Genomic DNA, 16,069 nt, shown 5'->3' with positions numbered 1-16,069 from the left:
ACACACACACATACACACGCAATCAGATCGCCCGGTGGGACTGCAGAAAAAAAAATGTAGCTAACAATCCCAACCGAGGTGTGCGTGTAAGTGGGGGATAGGGGGGCTCCACAGCGCTGCACATCTACCCACGAACACTTCGCAGCACCAAGCATCACGCCCATGATGAAGGGGTATGCGGGTGTGAGTACTACCCTGCCCACAGGCTGAGAGGGGGGGGGGGCGCCAATGAAGACCCTTCACATACAAAACTTATACAAGAGTAAGAGTGAAGGCGGATCTCCTTTTAAAAAGGCTCAACCCCAATGCCCTCTCCCCTATATTCCTAAAACGGTGTCCGAAAAAACCGCGCTTTATAACAAGTCTGCCGCACGCGGCTAGTCGTACGTGACCTCGATGACGTCGCCGCTCACCAGGTGGTAGTGTCCGAGAGTGTGGCGGTCTTGCATTTTTGCTGCCAATCCATTTTTATGCTTTAAGGTGAGCGTGCAGCGAGAAAGTGGGATGAGTGTCCGGCGCTGCACCGCGGCACGCACTTTCAAAACCTTTTCTTTCACCGGAAGCCGCTCCTGCCACTCCTTCTTACCGTGGAGTTGATCCTTCACGTGAAAGCGCACTTGAACAGTCTCCTCCACCTCATAGACCCAAGCCTCCGGCGCAGCGTCGATGGGAGAGCTCGAGGAGGCCAAAGACGCTAAACTTTTGCGCAGGGCTGATGGGAGGCCAAGCGTCGTGTTGCCCACTAATGTCACGGGATCCAGCGGCTTCTGCGCCGCTGCAGCAGCGTCTGCCGCACCGCTGACCACTCGCCACTCCTGTCGCGCCACCTTAATACCGGTGCTGGTTTCCACCATTTTCATGACGTCACTAATGCGGTCTGTCGCGTGGGCAGTCACGCTGAACGCCTTCTGAGGAGACTGTGCAACACGCACCACAAACGTTCGCCAGGCGTTGGGGGAGGCAGGGTCGGCGAGTGCGGCTGCAAGGGCCACTGTGGTGCCTTGTGTGGCGGTTGCCGCTGCCGCTGTCACAGGCGCGCCACTAGGCTCTCGCGGCTGCTGGGGGAAGGTGGCGACGTCCAGCACGACCCCGCTTGATTCTGACGGGCGAAGAAGAGCGGCATGCTGACGCTGCCCACTCGACACTGACTCGGATACGGTTAGCGGGACACCAAGTGCTGCCCACAGGGCGTAGTTGTGCAACATGTATCTCGCAAAGTCATGGTATGAGATGGTGGCGACATTGGCGAACAGGTCGGTGACTAGTCGCTTCCGCTCCCTCGCCGGCATCTCGATGGTTTTTTCCAGCAGGCAATGGTCCACCATGTATTGAACTTCTTCCGCTGCTACAGCGTCCTCGATGTCGCGGCGCAGCGCCACAAAGCAGAAGCGCGCCGCATCCTGCACAGACAGCTTTGCCGCATGAAAAGCGCAGCCGACCATCAGCTCCCGTAAGTCCCCGGCCGTCACCTCTGCGGGACTTTTGGTGCTGAAGGTCGCCGCCAACCGCGCCACCCCGACATCGAGCGACGTGCGACCCATGAGAACATCAAAAATGTGGCGCACATGCTCGGCGGTAGGTTCCGCTTCCAGGATGCATTGCCGCCTTTGCTGGCGCTGCGCAGCCTCCGAAACGTGCTGATGGGACTCCCAGGCAATCGGCTGGTAAGCGCCGGGCGGTACCTGTGGGGGTTGTGACTTCCCCCAGAGCTGTGCCACGTGCTGGTGTTCTTCTTGGTGAATCGGGTCATTCACACGTGTGCATTCTATATCTGGGCAGCGCGGGGTGTCGGCGAAGAGCGGCTTGCTAGACACGCGCATCGTGACGATCAGTAAACCAAGGTCTACGCCGTTGGAGGTGCGAACCGGCGCGGTCCACCGAATGTCACGGTTGCGAGCCGCTGCAGAGGTCAGCGGCGGGAGCGGGAGCGGCACTGCCACGTCGTACGACTTCTCGAGTTCGACAATGCTCTGAACAGAGCAGTGGAAGACGGCGCGGCGTAGCTCTGCTTCGGCTGACACTCCTTGCAGCGTAAGGCACAGCGGCTGCTGTGAATCGGAGAGGATGAAGCGGTCCTGTCCTCCAAATTCGACGGACGTTGTGTATCGGGCACCGCGTACGTAGGCGGCGGCACGCGCCAGCCATGTCGCCCGCAGGGTCAATCCGACTGGGAACGGTTCAGAATCGCGTGAGGGCAGGGATGAGGTAATCAAAGGCTCAGTGCCCATCAGTGCTCCACCATGTGGCACCACGGCGACCTCCCAACTCATTGTCACAAACCCAAAGTCGTCGAGGTGCTTTGCTTCCAGGAGCGCGTTGTCCTCCAGAAACAGTGGGTCTAAGGTATCCAGGGAGTTGCGTGGTGCCAACATCACACGTACCGGGTTCGCGGCGGGGGCGGAACTGCTACAGTGGGGGCTGAATGGCGCGTACGCTTCTCCGTAGAAGGCAGTGCCGTCAGCGGACTCGATCGTGACGACTACGTAGTCCACGGCGCTTGCGATTTCATTGCTACCTTCATCCCGTCGTTTGCCGCCTTGCGCGGAGGCGACAGCTTTGTCCGCAACTGCTTTTCCGGGAGTCGCCAGCGACGTCAGGGCGCTCGGCTCTGCTATAGTAAAATGGAACGTCTCGTTGAAGTTGGGGTGTGAGGTGAAAAAGCGGGGCTTGCTTTTGGCCACCTCCTTCGAGTTCAGTACCACACGGATTCCCTCCTCCGCTGCGGCGTAGTTGCGGCTGCGAGAATTCGCGTTGGGTGCTGAGGAAGGCGGCGTCGTGTGCCGTGTTTTGACCGTGACAACATGGACGCGCGCCACAGGATCGCTGAGCAGCACGCCGGCTGTCGAGAGAAACGCTTGATGCAGGGTGAGGCTAACATTGCTGTCAAATCGCACCGGCAGTGGGATGGGGTTGTAGGAGGCCATTGACGTACCACAAAGCAGACCAACCACCACCACCACAAAAAAAGATTCAGAGAAATCGTGTTTGTGTGTGTGTGTGGGGGGGGGGTGAGGGATGGGGAGGAAGGCAGGGAGGAAACGGGATTGGGGGGAGCGCTACAGAGGCGCTAGAGACAATTGCTTTTGAAAAAAATTCCACTTGCCTTCTTTTCCGTTTTCTCGACGTTATAGCGTGTATGTATGTCTTGATGACGTCTGTGCTCCCAGTTCATGGGATGTGTCTATATGTGTGTATATGAGTGTATGCTTGTGTATGTGTATGTGTATGTATGCTTCAAGAGAATGGTGGTGGTCCGCTGTTTCTTCTAGAGGGGGTCCCCGGATGAACAGCAGCTCTCCCCCGCCCCCCGATTGGAAAAGAGATTCACAAGAGCGTAGGTAAAGTCAGGGATCGATGAAGAAGAGAGCGAGCGAGAGAGGTACGGAAAGGCTTCGCACTGCTTTAGGCAGAGGGGACAAGAGAGGCGAGAGACGCATCGGAGGCGCGCCAGTGTTACCTCTCCCCCGGAGATATTAGCATATCCTGTCGGGTGGGGGTGGGGATGTGCAGAGCGAGAAACCAAACACACCATTGCCAGACCTCGGGAAGGATCTTCTTCTAACACCCCTCAACCGGCTTTTGCGCGGGTGGGCGTGATGTGCAGCGCTATCATGTTTTATCCCTCCTCCCTCCCCGCGGTGCACTACACCTAATGCCCCCTCCCCCCCCCCCGCAGCAGAATAGGGCTAGTGTTGCTACCCGGTTCAACACGAGTACGGCGAAAGCCTCACACGCTAATTTATTTGATTTTCTTTTGAGAACTTTTTTTTTTGCATTGGAGTGAGGGCCCGGGTTAAAAAAAAGCTCATTCATCCTACGCGCAGCACAGCACAACAGACACACCCACAGACCCACCCACACACTCATTCGTGCACATACACATATACACCAATATGTACACATATACACATATATATGCATATTGGGATGGTGATAAGCGGGGTGAGGACGAGTTACACAGGGTCAAAGCGGCAGCACTATAAGGAAAATGCACCACGATGACAGTCACATCAACAAAATGAGCACCAACGGAAACAACTGCGACAACATCCCCAATACAAAAAAAGAGTACCACCCAAACACTGGCATTCAGACAACATACACGAATCGACGTGGGTGGCAGCACACACACACACACAGACACACACACCGTCGATATGCGCGCCATGTCCTAGGTCCTTTGCAAACAGGACATGAGGGAGGCACAGAGAAGAAAGTAGAGAGTGGGAGGTGTGGGGCCCACACGCCTCCAGCACACTTGGAGCTTACGCGTCAGTGTCCCCTCCTCCCACCCCCAAACCCAGAAAAACACACACACACACAAAATTCTTGCACACTCTACCCATCTTTGAAAACAAGAAAGATTTACACACACCATAGGGGGTTGTAGCCGACAAAAAAAGCGATGAGAACACACACACACACACACACACACACACACACAAAGGAAAAAGTATGCATAATGCCATGATCGTTTGAAGTGTGGACCGGGTGCGACCGATGGTTATCAGCAGGAGGGAGATAGCGAGCGAGCGAGCGAGTGGTGGTGCTTCGAATATGCGCACACACAGACGTCTTCGCCGGAGAAGCACTGGAAAATCCAACGAGGACTGTGGTGGTTACAGAAGAAAAAAAGGAGCGGCTTGCGGTCCCAACAGGCGATTCCGACAAAAGGAAGAGATCTTTAAAAACAGCAATAAAACCATCATAATCAACGCTTACCGCATCCATAGACGGCAGCGCACGATGACTCAGTCACCGTAAAAGGTATATCTCCCCGATAGAGTCGATTTCACTTTGCTGCACAGAGACCTATTTGAGTCGAGCTCCACAGACATCACCACCCCGGTCGGTCACGGGCTGGGGGTGAGATGGGTTAGCATCACGCTGAGACTTTGCTCATCGCGTGGACGGCGCAAGTGTGTGCAGTGTCGCGGGTTGCTCCAGGACAACGCCAGCCACGACTCGACGCTCGGTATTCGCAGCGATACATCGCTCTGAGTTCCCTACGCCGTAGGTCCTTGACCCTGTCCCCACAAGAAGCGACACGGCGTTGGCAAATGGGGGGGGGTGGAGGATATTCACACACCAAAAGACGAAGACATGTGGGAACAACGCAGAAAAGTCAGGAAAAGGAAGACGGGTCGAGGTTTTCCATTTGCGTGGTGTGTATGTGTGATGTGAGGAGGAGCAGCAAGGGAGGCGGGGAGGGAGGGGGGGGGAGAAGACAGAATAGCACGAGCACAGGATGCCAACGGCAGTGGCGGTGACTACATCTACTACGCCTCAAAACACAATGGTAACAAAAGACACACGACAGCATGGTATATAACAGAGAGACAAGAGACAAAGAGAAAATCGCTGAGGGTCTTCTTGTCCGCTTCACCAAAGTCAATCGCCTAGAACTCCTATAGGAAAAAAAAGGGAGGAGGGAGGGAGGGAGGGAGGGAGGAAAAAAAGGGGGGGGAGAGGAGCTCAAACACAGAGAAATGCCGGTGCACGACGATGTTGGGATGTGATTATGTATACATCAGCATGCTGTTGTGATGTGAAACAGCAAGGCAAAGAACGCAAGAAATATGTCACAGGGGCGCCATCTAGTCAAGAGAAGCTAAACACCTACCCCCACACGTACACCTGTAACTCAGATGGTGCGCTGTCCCCTTGCTACTCACGGATTGCCCATCAGAGTGAAGGCGCCCCACGTGTTCGAGGACATGCCCAGTTTCCGCGCCTCGGCAATAGTGGTGCGGAGTGCCACCGCGTACGGGTTCCGCAGCGACCACCGCATCACTTTCTTGAGATTGGCCAGGTACAATGCGATGAAGGTGCATTGCTCGTCATTTGGCGATAAGCCATGAAGAATGTTGAGTCGTAGCACTCGGTGCACGCCCAGTTCCATGCACAATTTTGCCGATGCACCGGGATCGCTGACTGTAGGGTACTGACTGCGGTTTGCAGTGAGGATTAGTAGATCCATGTGGGTGCAGAGTGGAGGTATGAGAAACAGCGGCGGTGGTGTCGTGGTCACAGTAGCACCAGGGGTGTTGTTACTCGCCACAAACGAGGCGGCATTCGAAGTTGAGGCTGCTGCATTTGTAGGGGTGGTGCTGGGATTGATGGAAGTGTTGGCGGCGTTAGCGGCCGACTGCTGTTGTGCACGTATCTGCAGCAGATTCTGCGCGAGGTCATGGATCGTCACGACGCCGTCTGCAACTCGAACTGAGCCCTGGTCAATGGGGGGAAGAAATATCATTGCCCTCGTGTGCACATCTGTAAAGGCTTGGATGAGTTCCTTGCGTGTGCATCCACGGTACACCCGCCAAGTGCGTAGAAGTTCGTCAAAGGTGCCACTTTTTTGGGTTTTGTGCAGCTTCGGCCTGCTGCTTGGCGGGGCGGAAGTGATGTCAGCTGGAGCAAGGTTGTTACGCACACCTGTGTCGTCTACAGTTGCAGAGGCGGCAGTGGGGTGTCCAGTGGGCACGGAGTCTACGAGGGAGTGGGCAGGCAATACAAGAGGCGCTGCGGAGCTTTGCAGAGGTGCCTTGCTGCTGGTAGATTCTACCATGGGCGTGAGCGCAGTTGCGGTCGAGGCTTCAGCTGCACCCGCGCTGGTTTTCGGCTGCTGCTGTGGACGCACACTCGGGGTGGATGGCGCACACACCGTGAAGGTTGACATCGCCAGCGGAGCACTCGGTGCCACAGCACCTGCGGCGGACCTACTATCGTAGGGTAAGAATATGTATTTCTCAGCGGCAGGGTCCAGTGCCCCGCTCGTTTCGTTCCGACGGTGCGGCTGCTGTGTCATGCCATGGTTTACAAAGTGTGTCATAGATGGTGTCACAATCAGCGTGAATTGCTCTCCAAGTGGTGCCGCCTCCTCCTCTTCCTCACCGTAGTTGGACGATGGCGAGAAGCCGGCAAAGGGCAGATGCATCATGGACACGTCCGGCATTATTATGACCGTCTCGGCGTCTTGGTAGGTCACGTGCTCGCGGCGCATACGATCCACGATGGGCTGCCAGGCGTCTGCGTAGAGGTTGCGGAGGCACGTCAACGTTTCTTCATTCAAGGCAGCGCGCAGCCCAGCTGATGCCTCGTTGCTGGGGGTCAGGCTTGCAGCCGAGCCTCCCGTTACAGTGCGCGCCATAGTCGTCCCGAACGGGTGAGCGGGTGGCAGAACGGAGCCAGCCGTTTCCGCGGCGCTGTTGTGATCCCCTGTCATTGAAATCTCGGTTGATGTGGACGCCATTCGTGCACTAATCGCATCTTTGCTGTGGTATTCCTTCAGAGAGACCTGCACTCGCAATTTAATGAAGCCAGCGGTGCGAGGAGGACGGACAATTACGTCACACTGCGCTCCGTACTCGGTGGTGTACTCAGCGAAGTAGAAGACGAAGAGGGACTGCGGGTGAGTGAGTAAGGCAAAGTCAACTGCCTCGGCTGGGCTGTAAGGAATGACAATGTGGCGCCCGCTGCGGGGCACAAGAAGCATCTGCGCCGCTGTCTCGATGATCTCAAGCGCACCTCGAAAGTACGTCATGCGCACCGTCGAGGGCTTTCGTTCTTGATTGTTATCAGCACCAACACTGGCGGCGCCAGCGGTCGCATTTAGTCCCGCTTGAACAGCGGATCCGCGAGGGGAACAGCTAAGCAGAGGGGAGTTGGGGCCAGAGAGCGTCGCGTGCTCGGCAGTAGGGCGGTTCACGTCAACTTGCAGCTCCAAGACATCGGTACCCGCCGCTGCTGCAGCGGGGCGGCTGCAAATAGAGACATTGGCGAGACTCGTTGGCGGCGGCACGTAGGTGCTTGAGGCGGACTTGCTGGCCGGTGCACCGCTACCGGTTACTGTCGAAGTGTTCGTTGTAGGTTTGAGCGCCGCGGTGGTGACGGTTGGCGTCGATGCCACTGGGGCCGGCTTCGGTGGGGGCTTCTTCTGATTTGCCAAGTCAATGGCCTCCTCTCCCTCGATGCTTCCTGCCCGCTGAGAGTCTTGGCGGTGTTCTGCAGCGTCTTCCGTATCTGTGGGGCGGGGTGCCGCGTCCACCTCCAGCCGCCGTCGCGCCTCGTCCTCCACGTCGTCGCCAACCTCGTTTTCGCCACCGTCCGATTGCCCTGCGCTGCTGCTGCTGCATTCACTGTGGTCTTTGTCGCTTCCCAGGGAATCATCCGTGTGGCCGGGAAGTCCTCGAATCGACACCTTCATGCTGGAGGCGAAGGAGGGCGGTTGGGTCGGCAAGCTCGAGTCCTTCGGCGCCAGTAATGGGGAGGTGAAGGAAGTTTCTAGAGACTGTGCGTCGTCTTCGTCAGCTGCTGCTTCTCCCGCGTCGTCGTCACTGTCACCGTCCGCCGGCGCCATCGTGTCCTGGTCAAGCAACAGCCCAGGGGGCCGCCCCCCAAACATGCTCTGATTCGATAAAAGATTTTCTCCACCAAAGTCGACGTCGTCATCGTTTCGTTCAAATGTGGAATCGTCCCCAAACATGGACGATGTACGGCGCAGTTCTTCCTCCCTGGCCAGCAGTACCCCGAGGTCGCCGCTGAGGTTTGCCAGACCGTTGTCCGTGTAGCGCAAGTTGCCGTCGTTCATCTCCGAGTCGCTCGTCTGGGTGTTGTCACCGGTGTACGTTAGCGCAGGGTCGACCTGAACCGTTGTTTCATCGAGGTAAGCGTAGTGCACCAACCAACGCGCGCTGTCCAGTGCGATGTGACGGCACTCCTCGTCGAGCGTCTCAACGAGGGCGAATGCCCTCAGCGCAGCCTCATGGTGTCTCCGCGCCAGCGTGTTTTGGTTCTCTGAGGCATATGCTGAAGAGAGCGCCGAGTTCGCCTTGCCGAGCTCCACCCAATTGCCAAGGTTTCGAGCCTTGGCAGCCCAGCTATGCATCACCTTGATAGCCTCTGCCGGCTTGTTCAAGCCTATTCGTGCTTTGGCGCGCATGCTCAGCAGCGCGCCGCTCCACTCCGCTGACTTCTCCTGGACCTTCTCACGACTGTCGAGGGCAGCGATGCAGGCGTCGAACTGGCCTAGCTGCAGGTTTGCGTTCGCCAGCGCCTCAAGAGCGAAGCGGCTGTCTCTAGCGGCATCTTCGCCCTCCTCGCCGGTTGCCAGCTTTTCGAGCTCCTCCGCGGTCTTCACGACCTCCATATACATACCAGCAGCTTCCTGGCCCGCCACGATGTTTCGCATCGTCTCCCGACTCACTTCCTTGTCCTCGTACTCCTTCGCCAGGTCACTCACTCTCGCCCACGCGTCACGCGCCTTGTCGTTCATGTTTGCTGCAGTGTATAGCCGAGCGAGGCTCAACACCGAGTTATAGGCCAGTAGCTTGTCATTGCACTCGTTCGCGTACTCCATGACAAGGGTGTGGTAGTGGATTGCGGTGGTGGGCTTTTCGAGGGCGTGGTACACCTTTGCTAGTTTACTGAGCACAACGCTCTCACACGCGCGCGAGTCCATCCGTTCCTCGTCAGCTACCACGGCTCGCAGGTCCCTCGCCGCTGTCGACGCGGTCAGTTCACGGTTGACGAGGTTGTCTGCAATGAGCACATCTTCCTCGTCCCATAGGAAGAACTCTTCGTCGAGGGGGACAACGGGGCCCCAGCCTTGTAGGCAGTTGCTGGTGTCATCACCACCGTTTTTGCGTGGACTCTTGTTGGCGTAGTCGGATGCAGACGGCGGCGTCCTCTTGCCCATATTAATTGAGTCTTTCGGCGTCTTGGGTGGTGCGAAGTGAGGTCGCAGGGTGTTCTTGCCGGCACAGCGACGTGACTGCGCCGCTGCACTGGCGGCCTCGACTTCGCTCATGGTGATGACGAGGGCATGCGAATAGACCTTCAGTGCCTCCTCCCAGTTCTTGATGAGGGAGTGGGCGTCCCCGCTGACTATAAATATGTCTCGAAGCGCCTTGCGGATGTGCGACTTGGCCTCGCGGAGAGCGAACAGAGCTGTCATACACTTACTCGAGCTCCCCGTGTGCACTCGAATCGGTGGCAAATTAGGAGATTTGGCGTGAGAGCTTTGATGGTTTAGTAGCGTCGAAATCGAAGTGGAACTCGTGAGGGCGGCATTCGTGTTGTTTACAGCAGAGGCTGCATCCATTTCAAAGCGGTCGCCACCCGCCCCGCTCATCTGGATGGACGTGCTACGATGACTTCGGTCGTCGTCCTCCATTACGGCAGCACCGGGACCATCACCACCCAACAACGGATCGTTGTGCGCAGACGTGGATTGAGCTTTGGCCCCAGTTCCCGCCACTGTCACCTGTCGCAACCGCAGCGGGGCATCATCCGACGAGTTCCAGCCCTGGCTGTAGCGGCCTTCATCTACCGGCGACGGCGACCCAGTGGAGGAATGGCTTGTCGGCATCTGCAGGTGTGGCACCTCGATCGTGCGAGCTGTGCCTTTGGCGGCTGTCACGGCAGCGGTGGAGGCGGGGTCGATGGGCTCTGCGCCATTGCCGTGGTTCTGTCGCCTGTAGCTTTGCGCATCTTCGCCATCTTCGCTGTTGGGCCCATGTCCCACCGCACCACGTGACGAGACGTCATCGCCATTCCGCAGTACCTCGATCCTTTGCGCACTACGTGGCGAGTTCAGGTTGCCGGTTACTGCTTTGTCTTTGGCGCCCAAGTCCTCTAGTGCGCGGTGGAGTTCGTTACGGATAGTGCAGATCCAGGCGTCACTTTCTTGGAGTAGCTGATCGACCTGCGTCACGGCGCGGAGGGCCCGGTCACCGTCGAACTCGGCGAGGCACCGTGCGTAAATCATGAAGACGGCGATCTTTACAGTGCTCACGTACGTGCGCAGCACCACGTCCTCCGTTGTGTACGGGTCTTCTGTCGGGTGCAGGATTTCCTCCCACATGGGCGGCCGCACCAGTGATGAGTTCGGTTTGTTCTCGATGAGCGGCTCCAAAAGCAGGGCGGCTTTGCGCGGCTGGTTCAGGAGTAGCAGCCCTTTACAAATGACAATGAGACTGCACGGAACCGCAGTCAGCAACCGCTTCGGTGTTCCACCCATCCTTTGCCACCGCTGCAGTGACCGCTGCGAGCTGTATGCGCTTGTTACAGCGTTGCTTAGCTCCTCGCGACGTTCCCGCACATTTACCTCGTGTTCAGCTTGAGTGACAAAAGAAAGCGCAAGCATGCGCTCGCTCTCTGCCACGCGCCAGACCAGCTCCAGGTCGTCCTCAACAGCGTCGGTCACACCAGGGATATGCTCCTCGGCAGTGGTGAGACTGCCCGATCCGGCAGCACGCAGGTGCAGATTTCGGTGGAAGTGCTTCTGCGACGCTGCTGGTGGTAGCTTTGCGACGAGGCCAGTAGCCGCGACAGACGCTGCAGTCTCCACGTTGGCCATACTACTTGAGCTAGGCGGCGGTGCGCTGGAGCCGATGGTGCTGCCTGGGCTGAAGGTGGTGCCTTCGCCGCTCGCATTAGCTGCCGTGTCGGCCACCTGCAACGACTTCTTGGCGATTTTCACGGCACAACGAAAGAGCTCCACCGACTGCTTGTAGTCTTTTAGTTTCATTAGCTGCGCCCCGCGCTCCATATAAGCGGCGAACAGCTCCGTCTCTCGCACGCGGCGCCGCAGCATTTGCATGACCTGCGCACACTTGACGAAGTATTTTTCCGCTTTCGCCAAGTCGTTGAAGGCAGCGTGCGCCAGCCAGCCTTCCTTTAGAAGGTAGACGTAGGACCGAAGCAGCTTTGAGCGACAGTCGCCGAAGCGAAGGATGTAGTCACCTCGCGGCCGTGGAGCTAGTACCTGCAGCATCTGCTCGCACAGGGCGGCTTGGGGGAGCACGAACTGCACTGTTTCAATGACGGCGCCGTAGACACGGCACGCGGCCTGGGCCCGCACAAGAAACACCATTGATTGCAGGTATCGCATCGCAGAGAAAATCGTTTGGTTGTGGCTTGTCCAGTCTTTCTTTTCGAATTTGAAGTGCTTCTGCGCATTTGATAATGCTTCCACCGACTTGCCGGACGCCAAACGTGCATTAATGAGGGAGACGATGGCACGCTGGCGGGCGCGGAACTCACTAAAAGCGCTTGCGACGAGACGCTCCTCCAGCGCGTCTTGCTCCGCCTCATCAAGGCGCGGTGGCTTCGCGGTCAAGCACTGCTCACCCCGCTTGTGCAGCGCCGCTGACCAAGACATGTTCACGATCCGCTCCAGCAGTAAAGATTCCAGTGCGCTGTCTCCGCCCTTGGACGCTGTGGGCTGCACCGCGGTGCCAATCACGTGCAGGTTGACCGTCGGTATGGATAATGCACTGGTCTCCATGGTACGCCTGCCAGCGTGGTCCTCGCCCCCTTCTTGGTGTCCCTCTTCAGCGCCCCTCTGAGCTGTGTTACTGGAGCTCAAGTGGTGTGACTCCGGCGGCGGAGTCGAGGGCTCTGGTGGTGTCATCGCAAAGGCAAATGGCGTCCACGACGTTGGCCGATCCGTTTGTCCCACGGTGAGGATGTCAGTGCAGGGGTTTGACCCTCCTGTTCCCGTCACCGACATATCGACATCAGTGGTGCCGCCGTCTCGGCTCGCAAGAAGCGAGGCGGTAAGTGGAGTGCTGTGGGTCGAGATGGCCGCAGTGCTCCCATTGGATGAAAGAATTTGAACAGCCAACTGGGGCGACGGCGCCACGCCATGACGGGCTGTGGTCGGGGTACCGACACCACCTGCAGTGCTGAAGGCGGTCGAGCCCCCACCAGACGGCGGTGCCCGTGTGGAGGTGTCCTCCACGCTGAACTTGGTTGGTGTCATGCCCGCCACAGCACTGGGAGCGGAGGGGGCAGTTGAGGTCATCTGGGGTGGGTTTGAGAGGCTCTGCGATGGTGAGGCGCCTGTACTGCTTGGGGCTGTTGTTGCTGCGGGAGCTCCAGCCATGGGAAGCTCGACGAAGGGGTGGGGCTCGAGAGGGATTGCCAAGGCAGATGGTGGTGTGTGCGTCGGGAACGCGAGGTAGGACGTGCCGCGACGCATGTTCCGCCGCGTCGCGGCAGACTCACTGTACCGCTCCATCCTGCCACGCATACTGCGGAAGAGTAGCGCGAAGAGACGGTCCCGCTTATTCTCTGGCCACGCATCCGAGCCGAAGAAGAACGCGGTTGCAAGGCGGCAGAGGGTTTTGGTGTCTGTAATGCGCTCCTGGTGAGGCTGCGTCAACAGCGGCGGTGACGCTGCATTTGCGGCTGTGTGGTCAACGCTTTGTCTTGATAACTCTTCACCTGCCGTTGTGAGGTGAGTCACTGCCGTAGAGGTCGACAACGCGACGGGGTTGCTCACAGTGGAAATACCTGGTGCGCCGCTGGTGGTGCCAGATGATATCGAGAGATGCCGCATATCCGCCTCTATGGCGTCCTCAAGGTAGGATGCCCAGGTGTTGGCGACAGCTTTGCGGTATATCATTTCTAGCTGTGCCACAAGATCGTCCATCACCAGCGTTGGATCCTCCGGCATTGCCCGGGTCGTGTTGGGTGGTAAGGATGCCCCCGCTGCCGGGGCGACGTAGCTTCTCTTGGGTGTCAGAAGGAAGGACGTGGCTCCTGTTTGTGTGGTGCTTGTGGAGGTGCCTGCGAGAGGTGTTGCAGCAGCCGCTCCACTGCCACTGCTTGTTGACGGGGTCCCGCTGCTCGTTAGTGGGCTGGATGTCGCTGCCGGGACCGATCCAGATGGGGCCGTGACCGTGGTGGTGGAGATACCTGCCGGTGCCGTCGCTGCAGTCGCCATGCGCGGAGGCGACGCACAGCTAAGACTCGAGTCTAGGTGCGCTCGGCGCAGCTTGTCAGCATTCTGGTGAATGCTCGTGAGCAGTCGCCGTGGTTTAGGGGTCTGCAGCATGCACAGCACCATCTCGCGTCCATCATCGCGCAAGAAGCTTGCGCAAAGGATACACTCGGCAAGTGTTACACTATGCTGCTCTCCAATCCACTCCGACAGTTCTTGCACCACAGCTGCCCAGTCAATGTACGGAATCGTCTCCACTTCGTCCACCACATTGACGTTATTTGCGCTCTTGCCTTGGTCGCAGTCCGTCGCTGCTGATGCTGCCGCTACTCCCGCCTCGGATTCCGCACCGTCGCTGGGGCAGGCAGCGCTATTCATCACCGCTGGCGGAGGCGGTGCTGGGGGGGCCAGCGGTGGCCGCCCAGTGGCATTGGTGTTGCCAGCTCCTGCTACTTCCGTGCTTGTCGCCGATGCAGACATATCTGCACTGAGACGAGCGCTAGCCATGGAGGCCGTGGCTTCCCTGTTCAGCGGAGAGAGACTGTTGCGGCTCTGGCGCTGCTCTAGTGTATGTAAGTGATGGCGCAAGATCGCCTTTACGATTGCCCAGGTGGCCAGAGAACACGCGATGGTGAGGAGCTCCTCGACCATCTTCTTGTCCTCTTTCGTAACGACGAGGTCCACTGGCGGATCGGGCGATATCACGCTGTTATCAACCAGAGCTCGTTTGCCCATGCTACGGGAAGAGGAAATGGAGGTCGTTCTGGCAGCGGTTTTGGTGGTCGCAGGTGTCACGATACTCTCGCGGGGCGTTGCCATTCTGACGACCGCAGCGGGGTCCGCATTCCTGGAATGAAGAGGCGAGTTCAGCGGCGCCGTTTCACCGTGCGGGGAGTGTCCCACAGGGCCGGGGGTGGATGAGAAGGGCACCTGACTTCGACGTGAACCACTCGTCACCCCTTCCAAGGCGCCAGGAGTTTGCCCACACTCCGCAGGAGTCGGGAAAACCTGCGAGAGATGCTCCCATCGGAACTCCGTCATTTTGTAGCTGGTTGCACGGTTGTTGGCAGGGACGGGGCGTCCGAGTGCGCGGAGACGCACATCCTGGAGAAGGGCTCTGTCAATGCGCACCAGCAGGTTGATGATTTCCATTAGAAGCCGCCGCCACTCGTAGTAGCCGAAGTCTGGTGGGGATGGAGACTCGTGCGATAACGCGGTTGTCGGCTCAGCCACACCCGGTGAGTTGGCGGCTGTGGGGATTTCCTGTCGTGGTGCGACGAGCTCCAGTTCCGTCCTCGTGCCCTCGGCTAACCCGTCATTGTTATTGTCTACCGTGGAGTCCGGCGCACCACTGGAACGCTCCTGTGGGTGCGCATCTGCCGCATTTTTGGCGTTCCGCCCACGATCGCCCTCGTACGTACCCCCGTTGCTGCTTCCCCACGTGAATGGGTCTTCTGGCACCTCCTGCAGGCACACATCTAGTGCATCGATCATCTCCGCTCGCATCTTCTGGAGCTTGTGCACGTGGTCCCGCGCCACTGCCGGCGTCGCCTTATCCGCCTTCAGGTTTGCTGGGCCGGTAAGGTGTGCGTGATCGCTCTGAGCCGTTCGAGTGTCGGTACCATCGTTGGCGGCCATGGGTATGGGGGAGAAACCCTTTTGCCTCTTCGCCGCTGCTGGTGAAGTACTCTCACTACCAGCAGCGGCGCTGCCATCACTGCCGTTGTGTAACAATACGTTAGATGAACGCTGTTGCTCTTCTCGCTCTTGTTGCTGCAGCTGCTCGCTGCGCTCCCGAACGGCTCGTTGAATGTGCAGCAGCACATCTTGATTGCTCGTATTCGGTTGCAGCCCCGTAAGAATGTGCGAGGACGTGAGCGTCACGTTGTCGCCAAAGGTAGACAGCATCCCTGATGTAGGGAACTCACTTAAATTCGAGTCGTGGGCGGCATCTCCATGGTGCAACATAGCTGCTGGATTTGGGCTGTTTGAGAGGGCGTTGCGGTTGCTTCCTGAGTATGGGCGGCTATGTGCTCCATCACTTGCGTCACCAGTCGCTGCTGAGGCAGGGGAGCCTGCGAGTGCAGCACCGTTGATTCCTGCTCCGGCATGATTTTCGTTTGCGCCGCCTTTCTGATGACCCTCTCTGCTGTTATCCTCGCGGCTACGGCCCACCTTCTTGAGGAACCCGGCAATGCTCTTAAAGCTCAACATGGCGAGGATACGGCAAAGAAGGAAGCAACTATCTTTTTTTAACTCGAGCGCGAGTCGGTGGTGGGGGTATCCCCTCAAGAGCAAGGGGGGGGGGTGAGTCCGTTGGGTGTCGCGTTACTGGGGATG

The 16,069-nt window shown here is 58.2% G+C and overlaps 2 protein-coding genes across 2 annotated transcripts; both read right to left on the bottom strand.

Annotated features, from left to right (window-relative positions):
* Positions 1-377: 377 nt before the first annotated feature.
* Positions 378-2,924, bottom strand: JKF63_02173 (uncharacterized protein; the record flags this gene model as incomplete). The annotated part of the gene is made up of 1 exon (XM_067898215.1): positions 378-2,924. One exon carries the CDS (start codon positions 2,922-2,924, stop codon positions 378-380), a length of 2,547 nt encoding a protein of 848 aa, XP_067754372.1.
* Positions 2,925-5,671: 2,747 nt separating this feature from the next.
* On the bottom strand, positions 5,672-15,943 carry JKF63_02172 (uncharacterized protein; the record flags this gene model as incomplete). Its single annotated transcript, XM_067898214.1, has 1 exon — positions 5,672-15,943. The coding sequence occupies one exon, from the start codon at positions 15,941-15,943 to the stop codon at positions 5,672-5,674; it is 10,272 nt and encodes a 3,423-aa protein (XP_067754371.1).
* Positions 15,944-16,069: the final 126 nt, after the last annotated feature.

Source organism: Porcisia hertigi, chromosome 33, assembly GCF_017918235.1.
Source record: "Porcisia hertigi strain C119 chromosome 33, whole genome shotgun sequence".
NCBI lineage: Eukaryota > Euglenozoa > Kinetoplastea > Trypanosomatida > Trypanosomatidae > Porcisia > Porcisia hertigi.
This window is presented reverse-complemented; position numbering and strand designations above follow the sequence as displayed.